The 25,530-nt window shown below is 49.0% G+C and overlaps 11 protein-coding genes across 11 annotated transcripts; 5 read left to right on the top strand and 6 right to left on the bottom strand.

Annotated features, from left to right (window-relative positions):
• Positions 1 to 4,449: 4,449 nt before the first annotated feature.
• Positions 4,450 to 5,094, bottom strand: BKA67DRAFT_539717 (uncharacterized protein; the record flags this gene model as incomplete). The annotated part of the gene is made up of 1 exon (XM_046100684.1): positions 4,450 to 5,094. The coding sequence occupies one exon, from the start codon at positions 5,092 to 5,094 to the stop codon at positions 4,450 to 4,452; it is 645 nt and encodes a 214-aa protein (XP_045954399.1).
• A 517-nt stretch (positions 5,095 to 5,611) lies between these two features.
• On the top strand, positions 5,612 to 5,983 carry BKA67DRAFT_662635 (uncharacterized protein; the record flags this gene model as incomplete). Its single annotated transcript, XM_046108040.1, has 2 exons — positions 5,612 to 5,903; positions 5,973 to 5,983. The coding sequence occupies 2 exons, from the start codon at positions 5,612 to 5,614 to the stop codon at positions 5,981 to 5,983; spliced, it is 303 nt and encodes a 100-aa protein (XP_045954400.1).
• A 1,468-nt stretch (positions 5,984 to 7,451) lies between these two features.
• Positions 7,452 to 8,469, top strand: BKA67DRAFT_662636 (uncharacterized protein; the record flags this gene model as incomplete). The annotated part of the gene is made up of 3 exons (XM_046108041.1): positions 7,452 to 7,625; positions 7,680 to 7,882; positions 7,941 to 8,469. 3 exons carry the CDS (start codon positions 7,452 to 7,454, stop codon positions 8,467 to 8,469), a joined length of 906 nt encoding a protein of 301 aa, XP_045954401.1.
• A 27-nt stretch (positions 8,470 to 8,496) lies between these two features.
• BKA67DRAFT_662637 (fungal-specific transcription factor domain-containing protein) lies at positions 8,497 to 9,779 on the bottom strand (the record flags this gene model as incomplete). Its single annotated transcript, XM_046108042.1, has 2 exons — positions 8,497 to 9,363; positions 9,426 to 9,779. The coding sequence occupies 2 exons, from the start codon at positions 9,777 to 9,779 to the stop codon at positions 8,497 to 8,499; spliced, it is 1,221 nt and encodes a 406-aa protein (XP_045954402.1).
• A 1,097-nt stretch (positions 9,780 to 10,876) lies between these two features.
• Positions 10,877 to 12,345, top strand: BKA67DRAFT_539720 (FAD dependent oxidoreductase; the record flags this gene model as incomplete). The annotated part of the gene is made up of 2 exons (XM_046100685.1): positions 10,877 to 11,126; positions 11,189 to 12,345. 2 exons carry the CDS (start codon positions 10,877 to 10,879, stop codon positions 12,343 to 12,345), a joined length of 1,407 nt encoding a protein of 468 aa, XP_045954403.1.
• A 171-nt stretch (positions 12,346 to 12,516) lies between these two features.
• Positions 12,517 to 13,974, bottom strand: BKA67DRAFT_662639 (uncharacterized protein; the record flags this gene model as incomplete). The annotated part of the gene is made up of 4 exons (XM_046108043.1): positions 12,517 to 12,911; positions 12,963 to 13,410; positions 13,464 to 13,598; positions 13,768 to 13,974. 4 exons carry the CDS (start codon positions 13,972 to 13,974, stop codon positions 12,517 to 12,519), a joined length of 1,185 nt encoding a protein of 394 aa, XP_045954404.1.
• A 2,338-nt stretch (positions 13,975 to 16,312) lies between these two features.
• On the top strand, positions 16,313 to 17,429 carry BKA67DRAFT_662640 (uncharacterized protein; the record flags this gene model as incomplete). The annotated part of the gene is made up of 2 exons (XM_046108044.1): positions 16,313 to 16,375; positions 16,437 to 17,429. 2 exons carry the CDS (start codon positions 16,313 to 16,315, stop codon positions 17,427 to 17,429), a joined length of 1,056 nt encoding a protein of 351 aa, XP_045954405.1.
• A 71-nt stretch (positions 17,430 to 17,500) lies between these two features.
• BKA67DRAFT_578841 (pectin lyase fold/virulence factor) lies at positions 17,501 to 19,362 on the bottom strand. Its single transcript, XM_046103726.1, has 2 exons — positions 18,237 to 19,362; positions 17,501 to 18,179 (listed from the first exon to the last, which is right to left on the bottom strand). The coding sequence occupies exons 1-2, from the start codon at positions 18,961 to 18,963 to the stop codon at positions 17,509 to 17,511; spliced, it is 1,398 nt and encodes a 465-aa protein (XP_045954406.1). The 5' UTR covers positions 18,964 to 19,362; the 3' UTR covers positions 17,501 to 17,508.
• Positions 19,363 to 19,860: 498 nt separating this feature from the next.
• BKA67DRAFT_400408 (uncharacterized protein) lies at positions 19,861 to 21,175 on the bottom strand. The gene is made up of 2 exons (XM_046096685.1): positions 20,800 to 21,175; positions 19,861 to 20,741 (listed from the first exon to the last, which is right to left on the bottom strand). Exons 1-2 carry the CDS (start codon positions 20,851 to 20,853, stop codon positions 20,004 to 20,006), a joined length of 792 nt encoding a protein of 263 aa, XP_045954407.1. The 5' UTR covers positions 20,854 to 21,175; the 3' UTR covers positions 19,861 to 20,003.
• A 797-nt stretch (positions 21,176 to 21,972) lies between these two features.
• Positions 21,973 to 22,923, bottom strand: BKA67DRAFT_400420 (uncharacterized protein). The gene has a single exon (XM_046096686.1). It carries the CDS (start codon positions 22,745 to 22,747, stop codon positions 22,058 to 22,060), a length of 690 nt encoding a protein of 229 aa, XP_045954408.1. The 5' UTR covers positions 22,748 to 22,923; the 3' UTR covers positions 21,973 to 22,057.
• Positions 22,924 to 23,768: 845 nt separating this feature from the next.
• On the top strand, positions 23,769 to 24,907 carry BKA67DRAFT_662642 (uncharacterized protein; the record flags this gene model as incomplete). Its single annotated transcript, XM_046108045.1, has 2 exons — positions 23,769 to 24,124; positions 24,172 to 24,907. 2 exons carry the CDS (start codon positions 23,769 to 23,771, stop codon positions 24,905 to 24,907), a joined length of 1,092 nt encoding a protein of 363 aa, XP_045954409.1.
• Between the last annotated feature and the right edge of the window lie 623 nt (positions 24,908 to 25,530).

Here is a 25,530-nt window from a genome sequence, read left to right on the forward strand (position 1 = left end):
GTTTATCTTTTGATACCCCTAACAGAAGCAGCGCGATCACTTTTACGAGATTCGCGCCACTGGACGAGCACACGCGATATAGTGTTTGGAACTCGACGAAGTTCCGCTTGGGTGTAAGGAAACCAAAAGTTCAATGCTTGGAATACCACTGCGATACATCGGCAGAGGTTACGAGGAGGATCGATACCAACGATGAGATATCGTTGGGTTAAAGTTTAATGGCTATTGTTTTGTCTTTTATTCTTTTTTCTGGATGTTTTGGGAGGATAGAAGGCTGGGCTATTGTATGGGAACATCGCAGGGCGTCTTGTCGTTTCAGCGCTGCTATAGACCTTTCGAGAACTCGAGATAGGAATACGGGTTTCTCACAGGTGGATATACCCTTGATTTTAGATCTTATCAAATTTTGCAAACAAAACTTTTTACTTGTGGTTCCTTATCTATTATGTGTAATCAAATTTCAGTATAGAGCGAGCGGATGAGACGATTTCAATTCAACTAAGAACATCTAATGAGTATCATGTAGTCGAGTGGTCAAGCAAAGATTCTGCCACGAATTAAACTGAGTTAGTGGTGCTATTCACAAGGTTGCTATTCATACAGATCCGCACAAAGGCCGTCTTTCATCATAATTCAATTTTCAGTGCTGTGGGTATGCCAAGATTTCACAGCTCACAATGCTTTCGAGGGACGCTGTTACCAGAGACTAACTTTAATTTGGTGGGTGGTGGCCTGGACCCCTTTCCCCTTCCTGTATCAACCCCGCCTGTTCTCGACGGCCCTTTGGGCATCAAACCCAATTCATTCCATTGCGACTGCATCTGCATCTGCATAACTGCTGTAATATATGCCTCAAGCTCATGTATGAATGCCCTAAACCGCCCTGTTTTATTATTGTTTAGATTTTATTCGCGGGCCGCTCTCGAACTCGTTTCTCGGGCTCGGTCAACCTCTATTAGGGTCAGGGCACGAAACGATGAAGTTTTTTTCCCCCCCCCCATCCATGTCAGACAAAAAAAATTCTTTTCCCGCTGGGATGGGAAATTTCATGGCACTGATCCATGGTTAGTGGCATGTGCGCTGAGCTTCGGTTAAATTGGTTTATGCTCACACCTTCCCGCATGTCTCAGCCTCCAAATTCCGTCTTTCCTGTCCCGGAAAGAAAGATTGACGACTTTCTTTACTATTGATACCTTGAAAACACGCAATAAATTTTCTTTTTGGGGGGACATTCCGTTGTCAACGAGGAAGACAAGCGTGTCTTCATTCGAATGGGGTTTTCTTCCTATTCTCATCCCCCACGAGGCATGTGCCAGGTTGCTATTATGTTGTTGCAACGCACACATTTGCTAGAACCAACACCGTCCAGGGTCTTCAGGTGAGGGTGCAACAGATGGGTGCGACCATTCACTCACAAAGAAAGTACCTACAGTACTCAAATCAGGTTAGGGATGCGAATTTCCAGCCAAGGATCTTTTCGTTTCTTGTGTTTCTGTTCCGGGGCCCGTGGGAGTCCACCGGCTTCCTTTGTTCCGCCCCCAGATGATACAGGGCTAGATGATGCAAGGCACCTACAACCTTACACGTCCTTCAATGAAGGACATTTACTATCTCAGAATTGCATATGGGATCGCCGAAGTAGACAAGCTCATGGGACGATTCGATTGAGTTTCATCGCAACTTTCCCAATCGTTGAGCAAACCCAATCCCATGTGTAGTCCTAGACATTGCACTCATCTGGGTTGAACAAGTAATCTACCCCATTCAGTGTCTCTAACTTATTATGAGCTGGGTAAATTCTGCTGTGTGAGCCGTTGAAAGTGGCACGGCAGCACGAAATGAGGCGGTTCATATACCTAATGCAAATGTTTGATTCGTTCTCTATTTATCAAGAAGAGGCTCTCTTCGTTGAGTCACTTGTTCCAACACTGATATCCAATTTAGATTCACCAATTCCGCTCTTATTTGCGAGATTAGTATTGCGTACTGTGCAAGTGTGGCGTCGCAACACACCACTTTATCTCTCATCTGTGGTTTGGGGGAGGGGGTGCGATCAAACGCTCTAATTCCTTAACATAGATGCTGACACCCTGAATAACGCGGTCGCGCGATATCTCGGCGCCGGCCAAAAGTTCACGGCAGCGCGGGAAATACTGTGGCATTTTTCATGTGCGCACCGCGATCCCTTGTGTGGACCTGTTTGTGTTCTGATTTTTGACAAACTACATCCATGCCTTGCATACTCAAGTACAGCCAGAGGCATGTCTAGCATGTGTGTAACGAGGACTTTAATCTTTCCGGCCTACTCAAAGAGTCGACTCTCCAATACCAGAATTGTTTTGCTGATAGACGTAGTGCTCCGGATAGCGCCCACATTTACCATTACACCAATGTGATCTACTTCCACAAGGCCATTCGGTGCCTCTCTGTGTTTCTGAACCATGCAGAAATCAGCACATTCCTAGAAACAATTTGGGGTCTCACCAGCGGTTACACTTCCAATCAGGACTGCTGCATTCCGGCAGTTTGGAACAATTACCACGCTTTGGGGGCCAAAGGACCACGAGGCACGGATCTCCCAAATGCGGGCGGCGGAGCAATCGCACGCACATTTCCAACTGCGGGTGGATAAAGTGCATGCAGTAGCTGCTACTAAAGATATACACCAGCAGGCTGACATAATGTCATCTAAACATATTCTTCCGTTCATTGGATCCAGTCGACCAGCGGGTGTCACTCCTTGGTAGCCAAACTATGCTATTGCAATGCATTCTGCAGTAGACACGTTTTCCAGGTATGTTTGCTTGGCATGGCTATTCATAATAACGTTACTGCGCAATGTCATACGGCCCGGGTTCAGAGTATACAGTCGACTTGGGGGCTGAACTTGCCGTTAGCTAATGCGAAACATTGAGCAGATGGGCCGAGCGTGTTCCCGGCTCAAAACGATCACGCCGTACATACGAGGTGGTCTGTTTCCCAGCGTCTCCTCATCCCTTATCCTACTAGCCTTAGATCATGTAGTTGCCTTATCACTGCACAGGATTTCAAGACGACTCAGCGTCCTGCCGAACCTTGAATGAACTCCTTTTAGTTCATGGCTACGAGTCATCTCACCGGTCGTGCAGGAGAACATGTTTCTGTCTCCCCGCAAATTATTGCGTGTTATCGAAAATGTAGGTCTGATGCTTATGAGATCTTCTTCTCCTCCCCCCCCACGAGCATAGTATCTACGATGGTGGGTGACATTGTTACGAAAAGTCCGCACGCAAGAGCGAAACGCGACCAATGAGATGTGTTAGGTGCGGTTACACAGTGGGTCAGCTTCTGCGGGGTTGCCCGGTAATTTTGATCTTTGTAGTGGGCTTCGTTTACCAATGTTTCGGGTGCACCTGGTTCCTGAGGATCGAAGGAGGAATAGACGAGCGTTCACACAATGGCGCGAGGTCGCGATATCGACTCTCATAGTCGGGGCTAAAAGTGTCGATCTACCATTATAGCGACTAGCTTACTATGCTCGGCGCAGTTATAAGCTGCAGCTAAGAGTCGCCCGTTCCTGCGATCAGCGTCAATTGTGGTGCTGTCCACTGTCACACCAGAAAGGTGAGCGGCACCAATGCAGTCCAACGCAGGTTCCTATTTTCTGTTAACTCGGCGTAACCCTGACCATGCCCAAATGAGACGGCGACCCCGCTGTGACGCGAATATATGCACACGCCCACCTTGCTGCCCGCATACATATGTGCGTGTCGCTGAGGGGCTATGCCCATATATATGCAAGTCAGCGAGGCCGTTGTGTCACCGAACGAACGCCAGATGTTCACAGAAGTCATTGGCGTGCTTCTGTGCCGTCTATTAAGAGACACGAATGAATGTAGCGTGTGCCTTGCGTATGCAATGAACGGACTGCAAATACAAACACGGAGCGCACCTGCAAATTCTGTGTTCGCCGGAAAGGTGCATTCGTTTCACAACATTAACGTTAGACTAAACCACCACGGCTGATGGCATAGTGTGTAGCAGATCACTAGGAGCTTCAAAGTTGTATGTCTTATTCATCAATGGGTACTTTTCTGGAGTATAGAGTCAAAAATCATGTCAGCGCAACATGTAGTACTCCAAGTAGCCTGCTGCCTTACTGATTAGTTAGCAGACAGAATGAATGGGTCGCACCCCTGAGAAGCTGATGAGGGGGCGCGAAGCTCCGGATCTGCCTCATGAAAACTATATTTTGCGTTCATTGGTTTGATGCGCATGCACCGTCACCATGCTTGATGATAGTATGAGCATTTATCAATGTTCAATGATTGCTTTTGAAGTTGAAAGAGCAGGTTGCGCGTTAGGCCCGGTGGCTCAACCATGAAGCAAGAACATTTGTGTTGGTATCACTCTCGTATACATTTCAAGAATTGCATAATTACTATACCTCAGGTTGTACAATGTACCCTATCACGGCATCTCAACAGCCCCCGTCTTTCCCAATTCCTGCTTCTCGAGCAATTCCACTAATGCCTCCCAATTCTGAGCACACTTGCTCAGCTCTGAGGCTTTCTTGCAGACAGCCTCACGCACTTTTTCACAAAACTTGGCTTTGTGCTCCGCAAGCTGCACGATCTGGGTGTCCTCGTGACGGAGTCTAGCCACTTGACACTCTTCCCTGGCCGATCTCAACTCGCGGAATGCCTGCTTGGCATCAAGCTCTCTTGCTTCCAGCTGAGATCTATGGAAGCGCACGCCGCAGCGGGCAGCTCGAAGCTCTTCGGAAATCGGTGTGGAACCCAGACTTCGGTGAACGCCGTAGTGCTCCTCCATCGTGTACACTTCTTCCCTCCATACCGGCGACTCGACACTACCCGAAGGGCTTAGGACGTAGGTGTGATACTGGACCACGTTGTCGCATGGACACTGGACCAGCCGGGTAGTGATGGTCCCACAATCCTGTTGAGATCCGCGTGCGTCGCTACCCTTTTCACAACTGCACAAGACATCAGGGGCGCGGAACGGGTCTACGACCGTCGAATCTGAGTCTTGGCTGATTTTGATAGTCGGTCTGGTGTCGCAGACCTGCGTGTGCGTTGCGATCTGGAGACACATACTGTATGAGCCTCCTATACTGATATATCTCGACTTGATCAGAGTGGAATGCCTGTCGTATATAGTAGGGGACGTCTGAAAAATACATCGACTCATGATATGATGCGCCGGAGCAAGTGATGGCCTGGCAAAAAGCTTTGTCTCTCGACAAGGGACTGCACTACGAACCATTGTCAACGACGATGCTTTTAGACCGTGCTTTGTCCCTAAATTTCCCTGCACGATTAAAGATGAATAAAAGGCTTTGTTCATCTTTCGGCACACCAGCAGCTTCAGACTTTCAACGGTACCAGGAAACGCATGCGTAGACTGCTGTATACGTATCCCCATATGGTAACATAATTGGAACCTGGCTATCTGCATTCACAGTCGCCCTTATGTTTCTCTAATCTAACCTCTCTCTACCCTCATCATAGCTCACGGTGCTGACCAAGGTAGACTATTTATTGCACCTGTGAGCAGTGATATGCTTTTTCCCAACTCGGCAAACGTGGTTGGAAGCACCATCGTGAGCATAATGGCACCAAAGACGCGCATCATCTTAATCATTCAGACCATTTCGTCAAGGACAGGCGTGACAGCTGACCAGAAGGCTCCGTATAGCATGCTCGCGAGCAGTGCGAAGACGGACAAGAGAGCAATGCCCTGCTCCGGTATCCAGAGGGCGAAACAATACAACCCCGCGCAGGGCCGTCATCGACAGGTCCATGTCGATGCGACTGAGTTTGTCTCTGAAGTAACCCATCAGCGACCTTCCGATACCGAGACCGAGATTGAGAAGCGCACTGGCCCAGAAGCCTTGTGTGGCAGTCAGCGAGGGTTATGTATTACCCATCAAGTCTACTTGGATACTGACGCCTGCTACAATATATGTATAGATTCGAAATAGAATGATGAAACATTTGAATGTGGAGTGCTGGCGCATCTCATTAATGCGCCTAGACTAGAAGGTACATACACTTTCAGGAGGAAAGATCGTGTCGATAGACGCGCTCATGTCCAATATCCTCCAGCTCTGCCCGATCCGACCCCGTCAGTATCTCGCCTACACGATTGGAATTGTTTCGGCGTATTCATGATTGTATTTGCTACTTAAAGGGCGCTATCTGAAGCTTTTAGAACCTAAAATTGTTGTATTGCCCATTCGTCTTGGGGTTGCACCGTATTCGGAGGATGAAGAACAAGAGAACTAGGATCAAGAGAATCGCCGCCGTAACGCCGACACCAATACTGGCTTGTACGCATTATACTTAGTCCTTACGATGTTAGCGTAAGACCAGTAGTTGCCAACGATGGGGACGTTGATATCTGTGATTCATTCGAGCTGTTTGCGGTGCTGCTATGATCTGTCGATTCTGTACGATGTGACCATGGCCGCATTGCTAGGAATACAGAAGTTTCTTCCATTCAGCGCGATGCCGTTGCTAATGTATTCCATGAACTTATAATATTAGTTCGTAGGATACTGTTTGATGTAGAGCCCATTAGATGCTGCCAAATTTATATTTCTCGCTGGTGTCAGAGTCGGCTGCAGGTAATCTGATTTGTTGCGTGTACCTGGTGTACATTCTAAGCGAGGCCGCGCTGTCCTGACTTTGACTAAATGTGAATGAATAAAATGTATCCTGATGACTGACCGCTCTGGTGTACGAGGAGAAAATGGCACTTTCCTTGGACACTTTATACTACTCGTCATCCGGAACGTTGGTGGCGTCGGCGTTACATCTTCATGTACTGCACCAGCAATAGTCCATACGCTCCCTCACAATCATACTTGCGGCAACAAGACAGAAAATCATATCAGAGCGCCTGGGGAAATCGCTGCGCCCGGTCAGAAGTGGAAAACTCCTCGAGTACCACCGGACACCAGTTGTAAATACTCATGGTCATGATTAAGTGGAGAAAGCGCGAACATGATGCTCTAGAAGCCAAGACTGCAGTTTCCAGTATTGGAACTGCACTACCACCAAAAGGAACTAGTGTCGAGAAATGAACCAGATGCGGTATGGGCTATAATAAATGGGGCTCGAGGAATGAGCCTTTTTGGGAGTAGTGATCACAGTGCACCTAGCACAACGCAGATCACTTCGTTCCATGGAAAGCTATCTATTGGTTGGTGCAACGAGCTGATGATAGCCTCGACGATTGAGCCGTGTTGAGTGAGGCTAAGCCAACACACTGAAGATCCCATATCATATGGCCCCGATGACAACATCTATATAAACCGTTTGCGCCTTTTTCAGCATGCCTAATTCAACATGCCAAAACAAATACAAGTTCTTATTACTATTCCACGGCAGTATTAATCTCTTAATAATTCCAAAATATCTGCACGAGCGAAATATCCAAACGCTGTTATGTCTTCAAACGTAGAACCAAGTCCTCCGTATCACCCAGCTTATTCCTCGGCATATACCACCTCGGATTCTCCCCAGCAATCTAGCCAGGAAGCGGAAGACACCGGTATAGACGCCAGTCTGTCTTGGATACCTCAAGGAATGCCCCAACTTAGACCAACATCACGCTTAGAGGTCCGTACCCTAATCTATCCCCTGGGCAGCAACGTGCTAACCGAGTTCCCGTAGAAACCCGTTGTAATTCCTCGCGTCGGTACGGCCAGTAAACTTCAGATTCCGCTGCCTTTCCTGCGGGTCTACAGTCACGTCTTGCGAGCGCATGACATCCACGAATCAGACTTCCTGTCCATGATCGACAATCTTGCTGTTGCACAGGCAGCTTCTCCACCTATGAAAGCTGTGGATACGGCGGGAATGGTGCTAGGCTTTGTGTAAGTATCATTGTCGCCGGCTTTCTAATACCACTCAGGAACTGATGATAGGACACAGACCGTATCATTGGGCTCAAGCAGCGGGTTTTGGCATTCAGGTCGCCGCAGGAGTCGGCACAGCAGGTATCTCGGCAGCCCGAACGAAGGCATTTTTCAAGAAGGTAAACGAGATGTACCTGAATCCTCGCGGTCTGAAGGTGTCTATCAAGAAAGATGAGGACCTGGTTGCTCTGCTTGGTTTGCCTGCAAATGGACCGGCATTAGGACCTTCTGATATGAATCGAGAGCCTATTGCCCTCAGGGACCGGCGCATGCAAATTCTTGCACCGCATATAGCTCCTTTGACTCTTGAAGTGCCCCCTCCTGCAGAGCAGAGGAGTGTTCTAGACAGGATCAGTGCACGCCAAGTCTCGAAGCGTATTGCGAAGCAAGAAAAAGATTTCGTGAAAAAGTTCGATAAGCAGAGCAGGAAGAGTGAGAAGCGCAGGAGAAAAGGTAAGGAAGGATATATCATTAAAGTCGAGGCCAAGCAGCTGGAAGACATTGCCAAACTACAGTATTTGGTCATCGAAAATCTTTACGGATGATGCACTTCAAAATTTCCACACTAGCTCTCAGAGCGTCGATAGATTTCGAAATCCAACCTGGAGCAAATGTTTGGCAGAACTCCATCGACCTGCTGACCCTACATTGATATCTTGAAGGACATCTCGAATCCATCTAGCCACTGATGGAGACTGTACTGCCACAGCCTCGTATGCCATACGTAGTGGAAACTGCAGAATTAGGCTACCGGAACCGACACGTGAGTGATCGAGATGATAATCAACACTTCTGCAGATCGCAATGCCGGCGTCGTAAATCGTTTTCGTCATGTCAGAAGCCTGAGGGCAGGTTATATCTGCAGCTGCCATTGTCTCTCGTTGCATTCTCAAGAGAAGGATAAGAATTGCATTGGAAAGCCCATGTCCATTAGCACCATGAAGTGAGTTGAAACAGTAGGATGTGTTCCAAACTGGTACGATATCGCTCTTGGCATTGAGCTCATTTGGAGCAGCTTTTGTGACTGGCACCTCTTCGTATGTCCAGTTACACCGCCATTGACTGAGCTGTTTAAGAAGGCTGTTAACATTCTCAATAACCGTTTGGTGCATGTCGCAGTTTTTGCCATGCATCAAGTCGGCATGTGCTTTGTCTTTTGCGACTTGCAATTCCGCGCAATCTGCGAGAATATCGTAGAGATCTTGAACATCAGAACGTCGATCTGGGTGATTCTCCCAGGGAGCGTACTTCCATTCATCTTTTGAGAATATCGTTGACCTGTGGAGCACCAGAGCGGCCAGAATAATGATGGCCTGTGATTGCTCTAGGATAGTCAATGCTGCCAGTGATTTGAAGCTATCAGGTCCTTGTAACGCCATGAGCTTTTCTAGCCCACAGGCATGGTGAATCCAACCGTGTTCAGACGTGGAAGCCATGAACTGAAAATCGTTCTTAGTGAGTGATGCTGCAATCAGAAAGAGAACAGTCGTGGATGCGGTACCTCGAAGATGGTCATAACAACTACAGACTCAAGTACATCATATGTACGACATTGGCTTGGATTACTCAAGGCCATATTCAGATCGCTCAGGGCCTCGTTGTATTGATGCTGACCACGCTGCACTAGATCAAAGTCGCCATGCTCCGCACCAAAATATGTCGTAGACAGAGCCAAGAGACACTTCGCCGCCAATTGCTTATCAGGTGCCTTCAGATATAAGGTCTGTTGGGCACGACCGTGTAACAACCTATGTCGCATGTATGCCAAGAAGAGGTCATCCTCGAATGGATGCATCTGGAAAATTGCTTGAGGCGTGCGTGGCGACTGCAACGCGGTGGGCGCTGTGACTGCCATCGCACTCACAGCAACATCTCGTCTCGCCAAGCTGCGTGGTCGAGATCGCTTCTTATCTTCAGACTCGCCATGATAATGGACGAATGATGTCGAGCGAGGCCCTCCGCAAGCCAAACCTGCCTTGATGCATCTCCGGCATGCAGGCCTGGTCTCGTCTGAATCGGTTGGCTCGTCAGTGCTGTTACATAATGTTGACTATAACTCGGCACATACCACATTTCAATCTTCTTTTGCGACAGTTCTCGCATGCTTTGGAACGCCCACCAACTCCTACCATAACGCAGTTTCGGCCGGAGCTTGAAATTGGTGTTTCCTTGATTACGTATTCACAGTTTCGATGAAGGATAAAGCCATGGCGGCCTCGGGAGAATTGAGCACTGTCAGCATACGTACTGTGCCGCACCAAGGATGGACAAACGCTGACGGGTACAACATGTTACCTAGGGCGGAGACTAGGTTAGATGACACTTGTGGCGCCTACCGCCAGCCCCAGAAGGCCTGATTATTCCAAAAGCCTTCACCAATTGCAGCACGACCTACTTGCTGCTACGATATCAATATCTTGAAAATCGCTTTTCCTGCAAAGGCTTCCGTTGAAACAAGGCCTATTTCTGTTAGCTTTGGTAAGCAGAGCTTGCGGGCGATGGGCCAGCTTGAGCCGGTACTCGGCAGCGCGTGAGTAGGACGCGTCGCGGCTTCAATAGGGATTCGACATGAAAGTCATAGATCGCTCGGACTAGGTACCGATTCAATTATCATGCATGTAAATTACTCGACGAGCCTTGTCTCCAGTAATCCCATCGCTTCTGGAGAAGAGACCACAGGTCTTGTCTTATCAACTTATGCCCACGTCCGTCATTCGGTGGAGCGGTCTCAAGTTAAGCCAGTTGCTATGAAGGCAGGCCACTTTTCGTTAGATAGCAATTCAGCGACCCCCGCACGCCGCAATGTGCCGTGATAACATTGTAGATTCTTACGATTGTTGAGATCGTCTCGAGATCCCCGTTACTTTTATGATCTTTAGCTACTGCTAATCCGATCCTCGACCAGCCTACGAGGACTTTTTCTCTATACCTATACATTAGAAGAGCCCGAAGATGGAGCAGCGCGCAGCAATTCCAGTAACACTGCCTCGGGCCAACCCCACATCGAGTTACTGGCAGACCCCTCCTGATGATGTTGCAGATCTCAGGTCGACCATGGGTCTTCCTGAAAAAGCAGAAATTGTTATTATCGGAAGTGGAATAACCGGAGCTTCCCTTGCCTACAACCTTCTTCAGTATGGCCGACAAGACATCGTCATGCTTGAGGCCCGTCAGGCTTCCTCGGGAGCCACTGGTCGGAATGGTAAGCAAGCCCGATGTTATCTGGCTGTTCGCACGGCTTGGCTCATACGAATCGTAATCCAGGCGGAAACACTAAAGCAGCATCATATCGTTCGTTTTTGCAGCATGCCGAAGAACATGGCACCGAGACAGCTGTCAAGATAGCCAAGCTGGAACTGAGCAACATCCGGGAGATGCACGCTTTCGCAAGGGCACACGCTATAGACTGTGATTCGCATCCTTGTGAAACAATTGATGTCTTTTATGACGAAGCACAGTGGAAAGAGAGCGAGCGGGCTATACAAGCCATGAAGAAAGCGATGCCGGATCACCCAGCTTCCGTGTACAAGATCCTAACTGCCGAAGAAGTCCGAGCAGAGTTCTACTGCGGGAATGGAGGCACCGAGAACATCTATGGAGGCATCGTATACGAGGCTGGAAGTATTCACGCCTATAAACTCTCTATCGGCATCCTGAAACTATGTCTCGAACAAGGTCTAAACTTGCAGACTAATACTCCTGCTATGAGCCTGCAACGCCTCGCCGATGGTCGATGGAAAGTGCAGACACCCCGAGGAGATATAATTGCCCAGCAGGTCGTACTTGCAACGAATGGATACACGGCACATCTGGTCAACAAGTTTCAAGGTACAATTGTACCGTATCGGGGCCATGTCACTGCGCAAAGGCCGGGACAGGCAATGCCAAAAGAAGGTTTGCCCGTAACTTACAGCTACCGTTACAACGGTGGGTATGAATACATGGTGTCACGTCCTCAAGGCTCCCACTTCGAAGGTGATATAGTGATTGGCGGTGGGCAATTCAAAGCGCCGGGCGGTGGCATACTGGAGTATGGCACAACTGACGACACTACGGTGAATGAGGATATTGATGCAATCCTTTATGAATGCCTACCTCAGTATTTTGGAGATTACTGGGGAGAAGACCACCCTGGAGGACGTATTCGTAGCATTTGGACAGGCATAATGGGCTACAGTGCCGATGGGTTCCCATTCGTGGGCGAAGTTCCCGAGGAAAAGAATTTGTGGATGTCATGCAGTTTCCAAGGTCATGGTATGGTGCTGTGCTGGATGTGTGCGAGAATGCTAGCATTGCTCATCGAGGGAGGAGACAACGCTGAACTTCAGGCTTCGTTCCCAGAAGTGTTTCGCGCGTCTCAACAGCGGATGGGTGCAACGTTCCGAGGACGTTTACATGTGAGCGCAGATCCGACGAACTAGAATCACCGTCAAGTACATGGTATATGTAGCACATGTTGGACTTGCGAAAAAGAAGCTCTGTTGTAAAGACTGAATGCGTACCAGGGTATACTTTGCGCCAACGCCGAACCCAACTGTTGATCTACATTTTGTGCAGAAGCAACCATCTGCTGTTTTGAACAAGGCAATCCTTTATCTCGCCAACGCAATGTTCTTCTCCGTATCTTGGACCAACATTCTAACATCTCGTCGGTCGAGATCACGTAATTCGTATTGAGATTCGGAATGTTCCGGAACATCATGCAGACGGTGCAAATCCGAGTTTGAATCTTCCAGCCTGTCCCAACCTCTGTCCTCTCGGGTCCTCGAAGCACGACTAGAGTATGGAGGAGGCTTTTGACTTTGTGACACGCTGTGTTTTCTGTGGCTGCCACCAATGGTGACAAGGTTTGACGGACCTACTGACGTGGTGCGGGCTGTGCTTCCCAGCCATCGCTTGAAGAGCTGCCGTAGCATAGGCAACGATCCGGCGACAAGGCCAATCCCCCCCTCGAATACGGACCAAAGAACAATGTTGCCAACGTTGTCTGTAGGATGTGTTAGCAGCTAGCATTTCGCCACCTCATCAAACAACTTACAGAGAAAGTTATCCGAAGATTCATAGTACTTCAGGTATGGAATTCTCAAAAACGTCGATATCGAAGCGAGCGAACCAAGGCCAAGTACGATTCCCACGGATAACTTGACGTTCCTCCTCATTTGTGCATTCCACAAGATGAATGCTGGGACGATAGCACATGCCCAATCTGTGACGATAGCCCCGGCAGATATTACATAGTTGAGGGCAATTATGACTGATCGGGGCGCACAGGTCCCCGATCCTGCTTCCCACTGCGCCGTTATAGGGCGGCAAACCGTGAGCATGCCAATGAACCCTACGAGCGACACTCCCGTGGATACTGCTATTGTCCCATATAACGCCCATCGATGTGTCCGGTTTATCGCGATTCGAAGCATCGTGATGCAGATGCTGTTCTTTATGAAGCAGAGCGACACTATATAGAAAAGTTGCCAGATCATGACATACTGTTGTGCGTTAGCACACTGCCAAGTCAATAGGACACACGCGAGTAACTGACCTTCAAGCCGATGATTTCCATTTGCGAGCCCACTTCAGCGTTGGGTGTCCCTAATCCTTGGAATGTGCCATAGGAAGCAAGACCGGTATCTACCAGGAATAGTACCAGTCCACATACCATCAACCCGTCGTCCCACTATAGTGTTCGGAGTTAGCACTTTTTTTTTTTTTTTTTTTTACAACGGGTCGTCGTGATCGTTGGGAGTATTATGAAACGGTTACAAAGAGATAATTGCCTTTGACAGGCAATATCGGCTTCGTAAACATCCTAGAAAGGGTAGAAAATGGTTCCGCAAATTGCTTACTCCTATTATGTTCGATCGGGCCCTGATCCAGATCCTGAGGGAAACAATGACGAGCGAGGCTACGGCAAAAAAGAGCGAGAAGGTTAGGATCACAGCAGCAAGACCTTGTGGCACAATGAACGCCACTGTGACACCGTCATCTGAAAATCCAGGCTCGCCAGCTAGCCCTCCAGTTCCATTGTCAGCAGGCGGTACTCCGCCGTCCATCGTGGACCTATCTGTTCATATAATACTGTTGTCGAAGGAGATGTGTTGAGAAGTCGCAGTACGAGGAAATAAGGTTTAGGTTATGCAGAATGTGAGAAACAGACTTTGATCGTCTGGAGCACTTGGGGGCGCATTAAGGAAGTGACTATCAGACCCGTAGGCTTGGCTAGGCACTGTATTCGATCATGTTGATGGATCACTTGGAAAGACAGTGATACAACGGACTCCGCCCATGACTTCTAGCTTGCCCGGAAGGAATGCCGAACTCTTTAAGTCGGCGGCCGTCTCAATTACTTAGCAAGCATAGCACACAAAGTCAAGGAGGGATCCATGAATCCACCGGATTTTGTCTTTATTGACCGGTCCCTGGCAGGGTCCAAATGCAGCTTAGTGTTGAGGGTTTCCACCAATACAGCCGCTTGCGATTGGGATCATATCGGGTCGAGGCTCAACTCTCTAGAGACCACGAAGTATGCGTCGGCAAGACGGAATTCACCTTGCGCGCTTTGCCGTAATGAGAGGCAACTCCTATGCGTAAGTGCTTCCGGCTGTGCCATGATCTGTATGCTGCAGTCGTTCCGCCATCTGACGACGCAAGACCGCGCGTCGTCTAGGGTACCTTGCAAGGCTGAACCCCCTCAAAAAGCTGTGGAATTGCCGGACTGGGGACGCTTTGCTATAAACTAGAATGAATTGGAAACAAGCCGGCGAGGGAGAAAGGCGGAGACAACGTAGAAAGATTAAGTCTAATAATAGTCTCGTCCAATCAAACGACCAGCCACAGACTCGCTTCCATCCTGCATCTCACTTAGACTAGCATTATTCCCGTCTCGAGTTTCGCAGCTTGGTCTGAAGTTTTCCAATCTCCTTGCGCACACTTTGCATTGAATCTCGCTGCCACAGGATGCGGATCTCACAGCTTGGAACAGCATTTCAGAAAAGTTTAGCCAGTCACGTGGGTTTTTCTTGCACACTTACTTCGGCTGCGCATTTTAGCTCAAATCCCCTGCATGACTCGCGTGGCTTCATCCGATGTGTTATCCTTTATTCGGGGCAAGCAGACCGATCTGAGACACTGATATCCTCCACTCTGGACACCAGTTTTGGTCGTCATACTGATATACTCGAAACGTCCAGCTCTCTTAACTCGGAATTTATCATAATAATCAATCAATATGGGATTCACTGCATTCCGTCCAGATCAGAAAGTCGCCTTAGCCTGTGCAACCGCCACGACGTCTTCGTGCTTCGCGCCTTAGTGGGGCACCATTAGATTCTACCAGCATTTCTGTACCTAGCTTGCTTCGAGCCACATGTCAATACCGCAATACTGGGACAATTTCCCAACTTGCAGCAGCGCCGGGCTTCGCTTCTTGGTGCGATCCGGCCATAGCAATATAAACCCGGTATTGACTGCCCCATATTATATACAAGTCCCTCCGGTACTGTATATCTGCAGCCAATGGTAGATTGTGCCACGCGAGGCTGGCCCATAATGAGCCCTGCCATCACTGCACAAAGCCAATCGTATCCTTGAGGATCTGATGTCGCTTCCGTTAGTATCAGGTTATGATGGGGTTTTGGTAAATCCGAAGCGTTCTCGACCACGACGCCTGCTGACATGTGAAGGTTCAAGAGGAAGCAATGCGGTCATATTGGGGAACAGCCGCGCTGAGCAAGCCGGTTCAGATTCGGGTTAACCTTGCCTCGGGTGACTTTGCCTCGCTTGGGTCGTCGGCTGGCTAAGAAGGAGGGAAATCCGATACCAAAATCAAGGTATTTAGCCAGGTAATAATTGCTTACCGCGGCCGCGCTGGGGGCGAGCTTCCCACCCAAATACCTCTACTGATGAATCAGAGAGCTCAACACAGCTCACGGTTGACTATGAACAATACCAGTATACTATCATGACACGGGCACCTAATTATCCTAGACGACCGACATGCAACACCAGATGACTTGTGTAGTGGGAGCGTAGGCGCGCACCTTATATTTTGGCTCTTACACAGCGCCCTTGAGAAGAGGTGCTAAGCTTCTTTGTGAAAAGTCGCTCGAAAACATTCTTACATACTCTGCACACTTCATCGCCTGAATAATGTACCTCATAAATCTTAGCTATGCTAAATCTTTGCGGAATCACATGAATCTATTCTCAACACAGTAGCTTTTGTGATAACTATTAGTCGCGCAGCCAATAAATGTTCTGGCTGGAGTCTGTTGTTGACGGAGGGTCATGGTCCCGAGCTGACTAATCAGTAATCAGGCCAGTTATTAACTAACAAGACATTTGCGACTGTGAGATTGCTTAGATCCTATGGTTCAGCTGTTCAGGCGCAAAATGGCTCCCAAAAGGTCAACTATTTCTGGGCGAATTCAATCACGGTCAAGTGATAAGGTAATAGTGAGTAATTAGATTACCGTTCCTGATGCAAAAACAGAGCTGATGATGATATGCCTTGCAGGTCCGTAGAGAAAGAGGCAAGGTGGCACAACGTGCCTTCAGGCAAAGACAAATAGACGCAATCAAAAGTTTGAGGGAGGAGAACCAAGCGCTTCGGGCTGCAATTGTAGCTATCGATGATGCGGCAAATCTTTATGATCCAAAAGTGTTGAACAAGACCGTCGAGACTGCGCGGCAGCTGGTCGATGTTCTGGAGCAACAGCAAGCTCCGGAGAGTGCTGCTACACAAGTGATTGAGAAGAACAAAACAGCACATGAGGCTGATGTGGTCGATAATGTGCACATCTCGCGCAATGTTGAAGACTACTTGCCTGCAGCCTTCTCTGGAAACATTTCACGGCAGACACATCACGACCATGGTTCGGACATCGAAGGCCATCTTCCATCAACCAGCTTTGACCAACAAATAAGACTGACCGGCGCCCCACTCGACATCGTGCCATATCTTGGAGCAGAAGCATATACTGTAGCAGGACAGATCCACTGGGTCACTCTAGCTTATAGCTACTCGGCCGTTAAGGCAATGAGACACCCCAACCCACCGAAAGAAGCCTACATATATGTCACCAAGATATTCGGAAACGTTTTGCGGCGAATCTCGATCGAAGGGATACTGGATATCCTTCATGGTCGGTTGATATACAGGAAGAACGGCTTCATGACTGGCGATGAGCATTCGGCCCGGGATCCATCGCTTGGTCGCGCACTCATGCTATCCGCGATGGACCAATGTGCACCTACCCCAAAGTGGTATTATCTCACAGCCTTCGACGTCGCGGACCGAGTACGCCAGGACTTAGGGTTGGGGTTTGCAATGTTTGAGGCAACCTTGTCCGGAAACATAAATGACGGCCGAGCTTCGGTTATGAGGGAGTTGATGAGAGAATTGGCTTTGAAAGCGGTTTGCTTCGGCGATGGTGCGAGGTGGGACCCAGATGACATAACAGCTGCTATACGCCGATGGGTGGCGGAGACCAGTGGATTTGATTATTAAGGTGCTAAGAATATTTATATATATATATATACAATGAATATTAGATAGGCGAGCTACGGTAACCGCGAAGATTTTAGGTCTATGCTTGGACTGCCCTTCTCTTCTTGCACTTGGAAACACCAGTGCTCTTAGAAACAGTTGAAGTGCTCTTGGATGCGATGACGGTACTCTTGGAAGAGCCAGCAGTGCTCTTGGAAACACCAGTGCTCTGAGAAAGAGTTGAAGTGCTCTTGGAAGCGATAATGGTGCTCTTGGAAGGGACAGCAGTGCTCTTGGAAACAGCGGATGAGACCTTAGAGACAGCCGAGGAGCTCGATTCATCAGTAGTAGACTCGGTACTACTGGTTGTGAGCTTGCCGAAGCCCGCAGCGGACGGAACACTCTTTTCCGCAGAACTCGCTGCCGTGGCAGACGCAATAGATAAGCCAGTGAAGTTCGAGAAGAAGCCGGTGTCTGACTTGTCAAAGGCGCCGGAGTTGCTGAAGACGTTCTCAACGCAAGCTCTGCCGAGGGCGGACTCGCACTTCGCGTTAGTTGTAGAGTCGGAAGAGCTGAAGAGCGAACCCTTGAAGTCATCGACAACGACCGTGGTGACGTTCTCGAAGACGCAGCCCTCAAAGAGGCCCTGTCCGTTGGTGTCCCCTTCAATGGCGTGACCATTGTTGTCGGACCATACACTATTGACTGCGTGGAACAGTGTGCTGCCGCTCAGAGCCGGGCTTCGTCCGGAGGTGTGGTAGACGTAGTTGTCTGTCATATGTTAGCCAATACGAACGGGTACAAGTGCGGAAATAAATTAAAACTTACTCTGGAAGGTAATTTGATCCTCAGTACCCACAAGCTCAATAGTCCAGTAGTGGTATCCGTCGCACCCCGCGGACCAGCTAGTCGAGCCGTTGATGAAGTTGTTTGAAAGAGTGATACGGCTACTGGGCTTCTGTCCGAAGACGTAGTGCTGACGGCCGAGCAAAGAAGTAGTGCAGTGATCAATCCAGATCAAGTCGGTCTCAGCAAACGTGAAGGCATCTCCACCCCAGACGTACTGTGGGTTCAGGTCGGTGATGTGAATGTTTTGGACAATGATGTTCGAAACACCATTGGTCATTCGAAGGCCTTTCCCCTTGAGAATACCAGCGCTGCCTTCTCCAATGAGGGTCTTGTTAGATTTGACCTCGATTCCTTCCGTGGCTGCCACATCGTAGGACACGGTAGCCGCAGTATTGGAACCGCACCAAGTACCAGTTCCGTCAATGGCTAGCTGGCATCCAGCGGCGGTACCATATGGTGCACATCCGGTCTCAGTCTTGGTTCCCTCCGATTCTAAAAAGTCGTACGTCTTCGACAAGATGATGACTTGAGGCTCGTCGGACCCGAGAAGCTCAATCAGTTCATCAATATCCGCAGGGTAGACAGGTGTCGCGTCACCTCCGCCAGTGACGCCTTGCGCAAAGCCTTCAGCCGCTCCAGAAACGCTCTGGGCGTTGACAAAGCGGGCGAGACCAGCAAGCGCCGCAATAACTCTGAACGAAATCATGATGAATGAGTGACTATTTTCGTGTAAAAGAACGGACACGGCAGCACAACTTGCATTGCCTCCGGCCAGTCCGTCGTGCCAAATCAAACATATATATTCAGAACCCCTAATCCTTCTCTCTAGTAGCCATGTAGGTTATCACTAAATCTGAGACAGCCGCAAAAATGGGGTGCGGGTCCATTGTTCTCGGGTTTTGCTACGCGAATACGGATTACAGATCACGACCTCTCAAAGTTGGTGTACCGGGTGGTCGGTGGTTGTGGAGTCGATTACGGCGAATCTACGAAAGCTGCAATAGGGAAATGTTTCCCGCTGTGGTTCAGTGATCGCTTTGGTCGCGCCACCGTTTCTGGCCGAAAATGTATGCAGCCCTGTCAAAATCGAAACGCCAAGACCGAAAGTAATGGGACGAGATGAAAATGAAGGTCTCAAGGGACGATTAGTGGACATTATGACCGAATGCCCCCCTGCAACGAACCCCGCCGTTCAGCGCAGTTTGGTACTAAACCACCAATCCCAGCGGCCAATAATCGTACAAGGTATTTAGCATTTGCGGCTCAATTCATAGTTAGTAGCGCTGCAAGATGCTATTGTCATCATGGCCCTTGCATGGAATAGATGAATTCAGCTGGCCGAAACGGGGACATCCGGTAGAAAGTAGCCCATACTAAATGATGAACACCAGTAGAGCCGGAACCCCAATCCGATCCAGTCGTCGCTCTATCAATCTGAAATTTGCCACGACTGCTTAACATGTTGTCAGGAACGCACCCCGTGGCGTCCACTACCACGATCAAATTGCCAGAGGAGGAGGAATAATAACATGAAATTGGTGGTCGCACCAGGTCTCAGACAGACCAGAATTATATACATACCAGTAATCTATACATGACTGACAAAAAGCTTTTGCTTTCTCGGCGCGATTGTCCATCCTTCGCAGAAGCGGGGATAGCTACGCGAAAAGAAACCCGACGGCCCCGACTCCCAGCACCACAGCTGCGAGCCATGAGCTCCAAGGTCTTCATTGTCCACGTATCACACTATTGATCTTCGCTGATGTCTGCCGGTACCGGTTTTTCCTTCCTCCGTGCTGGAGACTTGAGTGGTAATTTAGGTGGTATAGCTGCCGTCTGTGTTGCTTTGCTAAAGAGTTGACCCCGGAAAAGTAGCTCTTTCGGTTTACCCCAGACGTCGCATGGAAGAAATCTCCATGCCCCCGAGTGAGCCCTAGACAGCCTTTCGTCGATTGTATGCACGGCTACGAGGGACAGGCCAGGCCAGTTGTTGCCGCCCCCGTAGGTGGTGTCGCGCATTCGCACCGTCATCGGCGGCACTATGTTTGGGTCCATTGCAATGTCGGCCTCTTTTTGGTAGGCGCGATAAAGTTGTGAGAGCTGCGCAGCTTTCGCTTCTGCCTCCAACGACCCTAATTGACCACACACGCGAGGTAATCCTGTCAAGATGGATATCAGATGCGCCAAATGTGGTCGAAAGATAGTTCCGAGATCCATGATGAGCTCCTGAAGCACCGTATGATCGTATAACTCGGGCTGTGGGTGCACTACTTGTACCCATTGGAGGAGTCGCTTCAACAACGGTACAAAGTGCATGTCTTTCCTCAACTGGGAAAGAATGCACCCTGGCTGTTGCAAGGCTTCTTCGAATTTTGGGAATATACGGGTTCGTCGCAGATCGTGATAGAATTGCACCCATAAACCCCAGCACTGCACCAGAAAGAGGAGATCTGTGATATCTTGTGGAGCATTGATATATGGTGCCTTATTCATCCCATACTAGTTAGCAAGCCAAACATAATCAGCGATGATGAATACCGACCTGTAGGTACACAGCATTGAGACCGCGAAGTGCTGCATTGTGCTGGCTGGTCATTTCATCGGCGACGTAAATCGCTGGATGTCTGATCTATGCTAGGTGAGTCTCGAAATATCCTCACAATTGTACGCGGTAGTGCTCTTCATAGTGGCCTACATCATGTTTTTTTGATGGGCTTTCGAGGAGTGAGAATGGCTCGTTGGCCCAGGGCCCACGGATCGCAGTTGCTCGCCCTTTTGTTGCTGCCGAGTGAGCTGAAAGAGGACCCGCTAATGACGCCTCTGTTGATGTGCTTTTCATAGATTGGAGAGTGTCTGCTCGCGAGGATGCTGACGTCTTGGACGATGTACTCCTCATAGACATATTGCTGTGTTATGTTGGTCTTTGGGTGGGTTACTGAGGCAGCGTCAAGCGGCAGGAATATTTCAGATAATCTCAAATTGGCGGCTTATCTTTTCTTTTGAACAATGAAGCAAACCCGTCGATTGTTAACACCAGCCACATTGATGTAAAACACGTAACATGGCAGTCATGTCTCGATTTAACCTACAAGGCGTGTGTAGGGGCGTCTGGTATCATATCTCAAAAGCCGCTATCACGAAGGTTGCCGCCGCAAGCGTTCATATCGGATAGGTTCAATTGAAGCCGGGTGCTTTACGGTAGTGTTTGATTCGTCGACCTTTTGCGACTGACTGCATGTCTCAACCTAGAGCCTGCCTCACATGAACCAGAACGCCGAAAATGCCGGCGGCCAGCGTGGTTGTAGCATGGCGATTGCTAGTCAGTGCATGAACTCGTGCGTGGAACATGCGAGTTGGAGTCTCAGGTGCCATGCCAGCCGAGCTACTGCCTTCACTAGTTTCAAAGAGTTATAGTTCTTGCCTTGCCTACTATGGTAATTGAGATCAACTTAACTTTGGGCTATTTAAGGGTGTGTCCGCCTATGGCCGGCCAACTTGGTGGGCTGATTCCAGTTGCATCCCACAAATCACCAGCTCCGTTTACCAGGACTCGGTAGGCAACCATGCACTTGTACATCCATATTGCTTGCAAGCCGACCTTATCACATCAGCAAATTGTCAATGATTTGAGAATTGCATTTGAGGGACATCGATTTCAAAATATATTCATCTGATAACGAGGTTGATTGTAATCTGTATTACCTTGGTTATATTACTATGCTACCTACATATATCTTCTACCGTTGTCAATGAACACATGTCATTGGCGTAATCTGGTCAATATTTTTGACCATCATTTGTCAATGCCTCGCCCAGGTGAGCTCATGAGCTATTGAGTACAGCCGTAGTTTGACTTTGTCCTTCACTCGCAAAGTGTTCCGCGCAGCGGTCGCCAAGGCTGTACTGTCAGCAGACTGACCTCTCATGATGTCATGTAATACTGCTATATGTATTGCTTGATCTGCCATGAGTATATTCAGTCTCTCCATATGTGTAAAGAGGCGCTGTTCCCATCTCGCTCGCGCCTCCTCGCCCCGGTTATACTCAGGATCCCAATTGTCTTCGTATTCGATTTCGTCGAGCTCTCGCCAAGTGACTACCGGCTCGACGTTGCACATGGCGCGAACGCACGTACGACTGTCGCAAGGGCCCCCTAGACACCACATTTCAAGCTGTTCGTGGCGATGCTCTAGCGCGAAATGGAGGCACAGCTCTGGCTCAAAACCGTCGCCCAACAACTCAGACTCACCTTCTTCGCATGGAATGAAATCTTCTAGTACAATGCAGCAGCTGTGAAACTCGCAGTCGCGAATGGGGAGATTCAATACCCAAGCATGCGCATGCTTTCGGATGCTCAGCTCGCAACGGTGGTAAACCGTCCGTAAGGGATTAGCATATATACCTGCCCTGGCACCACAGACGCCATGAGGGATCGTCATGGGCTGCCGTACGTCATGATGCATTCGATGAGTGAAAACTCGTCGACACATTTTTTCTTCTTCTTTCTCTTCTTCTTTCTCTTCTTCTGCTTCGTGGGCCTGTAGCGATCGAAGGCGCGGAGGGTGTACTGACCTCGACCTTAGGTGGTCCTGCGCCAACTTCTAATCAGGCCCAATTGTGCTGGTGGTCGTATTTACAGCAGTACTCGAATCAATCGTCAAATAGTTAGGAAACCGACAAAAAAGAAGACTGCTGGCTATGCGAGAAGGGCCGACAGCACATAGCCCCGAGCCAGCGTCTTGCAAGCCAGCAAAAGAATATGGCGTATCGAGCTATTAAAGCTCATTTGTTCAGATAATGAACACAAACGACCATTGTGACGACAACATGAATAATCTAGATCTAATTGTTACATAACTGAGGACACATTGAGCACCTTGATCTTTCTGCTGAACAATGCCACTGAACAAAGACCCTCAAAAGCAACTCTTGTGCGACGTCCGGCGCAGCTAAAAGAGCGCAGGCTACAGTCAGATTCACTGGAGTGAAAATAAAACTGAAACAAAGTAAAACTTGCTTTGATTTCGATGTAGATTAATGGCTTGTGATTTTGTATATTGTTATGAAGCTGTGGCTTGTTCACGCATTTCTTCAAAGCTTCTTGTTGGCCATCAAATGAAAAAGGAATGCAGCCGTCCGCACGCCTGCCAACGTCCAGCCAACGACACCACACCATCAATTCAATGGGAATTGCCCCTGCGCTGTCAATTCTCTTATGGAATAACTTCAAACTGTCATTCGTGCATCATGGTGGCACAAAAGTAAGGGGCATGAGTCTAGGCCTGTATCATCTATTCAATTTTTGGAGAGGGCTGGGTCGAGGAATTCTGGACCCTGAAAGGTGTATCGAACTGGTCAATCATAGTCAATCAAGATATAATTATAATCCCGTTGAACTTTTACTATAAAGCTATGTCACCGATCAAGGCATGTATATACGATTTCTCTTCCTATTATCACTTCTCTCATCCATTCATCCCCAAACGGCACGACTTCCTTTTAGTAGACATGATGAAGGTCCCTTCAGTAAACCTCCTATTCACTCTTGTAACAGTGGCTTATGCCGGCAAGAATTCAAGAACCTTTACTGTTCTGCGATTCAACAATGACGCCGGAAAATTCTCAACTGAGGGCAGAATGGACCCAATCATTTCTCCGGGAGCAGCTTCCTCTCACTCACATGGCATCATGGGGGGAAGCAACTTTGGATTGATCGTCCAAGGTGACCACTTGCTGGATTCAAATTGTACGAATGCCTTGATTAAAAATGACAAATCCAACTATTGGATCCCTGACCTTTGGTTCCGATCTCCCACGAATGGCACGTTCAGGAAGGTGCCCCTTTTCTACATGAATATATACTACTTGTAAGTCGACTCCCCCTCACGTATCCGAATTAAAACCGAGAATTCAGCTTCGAGGAATCCGACGACGACATAAAGGCATTCCCGCCTGGCCTCAAAATGGTTATTGGTGACCCGACAAAGCGAGATCCTCCTGCTACCGGTGGTCTGCAACTAGACCCTACCAAGGGCAAGATCCAACCCGTACAATGGGTATGCCCTGCACAAGGAAACCCTGACCGTTACCCGCCCGGGAGCGATGGCACGCACGCCGGTCTTCAAGACCCAAACGACAAGGGTGCCGGGGCCGGGTTTCCTGTCATCAACTGTGATGGATACGCTTCTCCTCTCCGCCAGGATATCCACTTGCCATCTTGCTACAATCCAAGTGTCGGCATCGAGGACTACAAGAACAACATGGCTTTTCCGACCGTCAGTGGCTCGAAGCAGAACTGTCCTGCCGGCTGGGTCCACGTCCCGCATGTGTTTTTCGAGGTGTACTGGGACACGCCTCACTTCGCCAACGACTGGCAACGGGACGGCCAGCACCAACCCTTCGTGCTTGCGAACGGCGACCGTACCGGGTATAGCTCACACGGCGACATGATCTCGGGCTGGGACGTGGACACTCTGCAGGCTATCATCGACAGCTGCGACACCGGGACCTCGGGTATGGACAACTGTCCCGACATCATCGGAGGCGTCAACAGGAATGATATTTGTCGGATTAACCCGGACTTCCCGGACCCTGCAAGCGAGTGGCTGACGGTTTTGCCCGGCAATAATCCTGTTACGGGATGGGAATAGTACGAACGGAACGCGTATCATATAGCAAGCTAAAATCGCAAATGATTTTGGTCGCCGCCACCTCGAAAGCGATCGTGTTGCTGTCATCTTCAGACCATTCCGAGTTGTTCTATTGTCAACCCACTACCATTTCACTGCCCGTCCACTGTCCCACAACCCCTATTCCATGCTAGACTAGCTCAAAGGTCAGCTGATAACACACGGTGGCTCTTTTGTGCTCAGAGTTCTGTCGCTGCATGGTTCACGGACGTCCGCAATATATAGATACAACGTGTCCGGAGATAATGTTATAACCTTCCACAAGAATATAGAACAGTAATTCTCATCGTACAGGAGCATGAAGAGCTTGATGAGAAGACGAGCCGCGCTCATGCTGCGCATACCTGTTGAGTATCAATCATAGCATCAGGTCTCTAACAGCGCTGCACATAGCGCCTACTGGCGCAGAAAAGATGCTCGGAATTGGTCTTGTCCAATTGAGGCGATGTTTGCCACACGAGCAAGTCGCGCGCCGGAAGGGCCTACCAACATCATAGATCTTCGAGTGTGTAAGACGACGAGTCCCAATGAATACGTCCCGGGTCGACAGATCAGGGGAGACGCTGGATGGCAGGACGGTTACG

This window comes from Truncatella angustata (assembly GCF_020726525.1).
Source record: "Truncatella angustata strain MPI-SDFR-AT-0073 chromosome Unknown BKA67scaffold_8, whole genome shotgun sequence".
In the NCBI taxonomy this organism is placed as follows: Eukaryota; Fungi; Ascomycota; class Sordariomycetes; order Amphisphaeriales; family Sporocadaceae; genus Truncatella; species Truncatella angustata.

Coding starts and splice junctions, on each gene's coding strand:
- BKA67DRAFT_578841 (XM_046103726.1), bottom strand. CDS start 18,963: ATGATTTCGTTCAGAGTTATTGCGGCGCTTGCTGGTCTCGCCCGCTTT. Junction 18,180..18,236: donor GGATCAAATTACCTTCCAGA/GTAAGTTTTAAT, acceptor AACATATGACAG/ACAACTACGTCTACCACACC.
- BKA67DRAFT_400408 (XM_046096685.1), bottom strand. CDS start 20,853: ATGACCAGCCAGCACAATGCAGCACTTCGCGGTCTCAATGCTGTGTAC. Junction 20,742..20,799: donor TCAATGCTGTGTACCTACAG/GTCGGTATTCAT, acceptor GGGATGAATAAG/GCACCATATATCAATGCTCC.
- BKA67DRAFT_400420 (XM_046096686.1), bottom strand. CDS start 22,747: ATGTGTCGACGAGTTTTCACTCATCGAATGCATCATGACGTACGGCAG.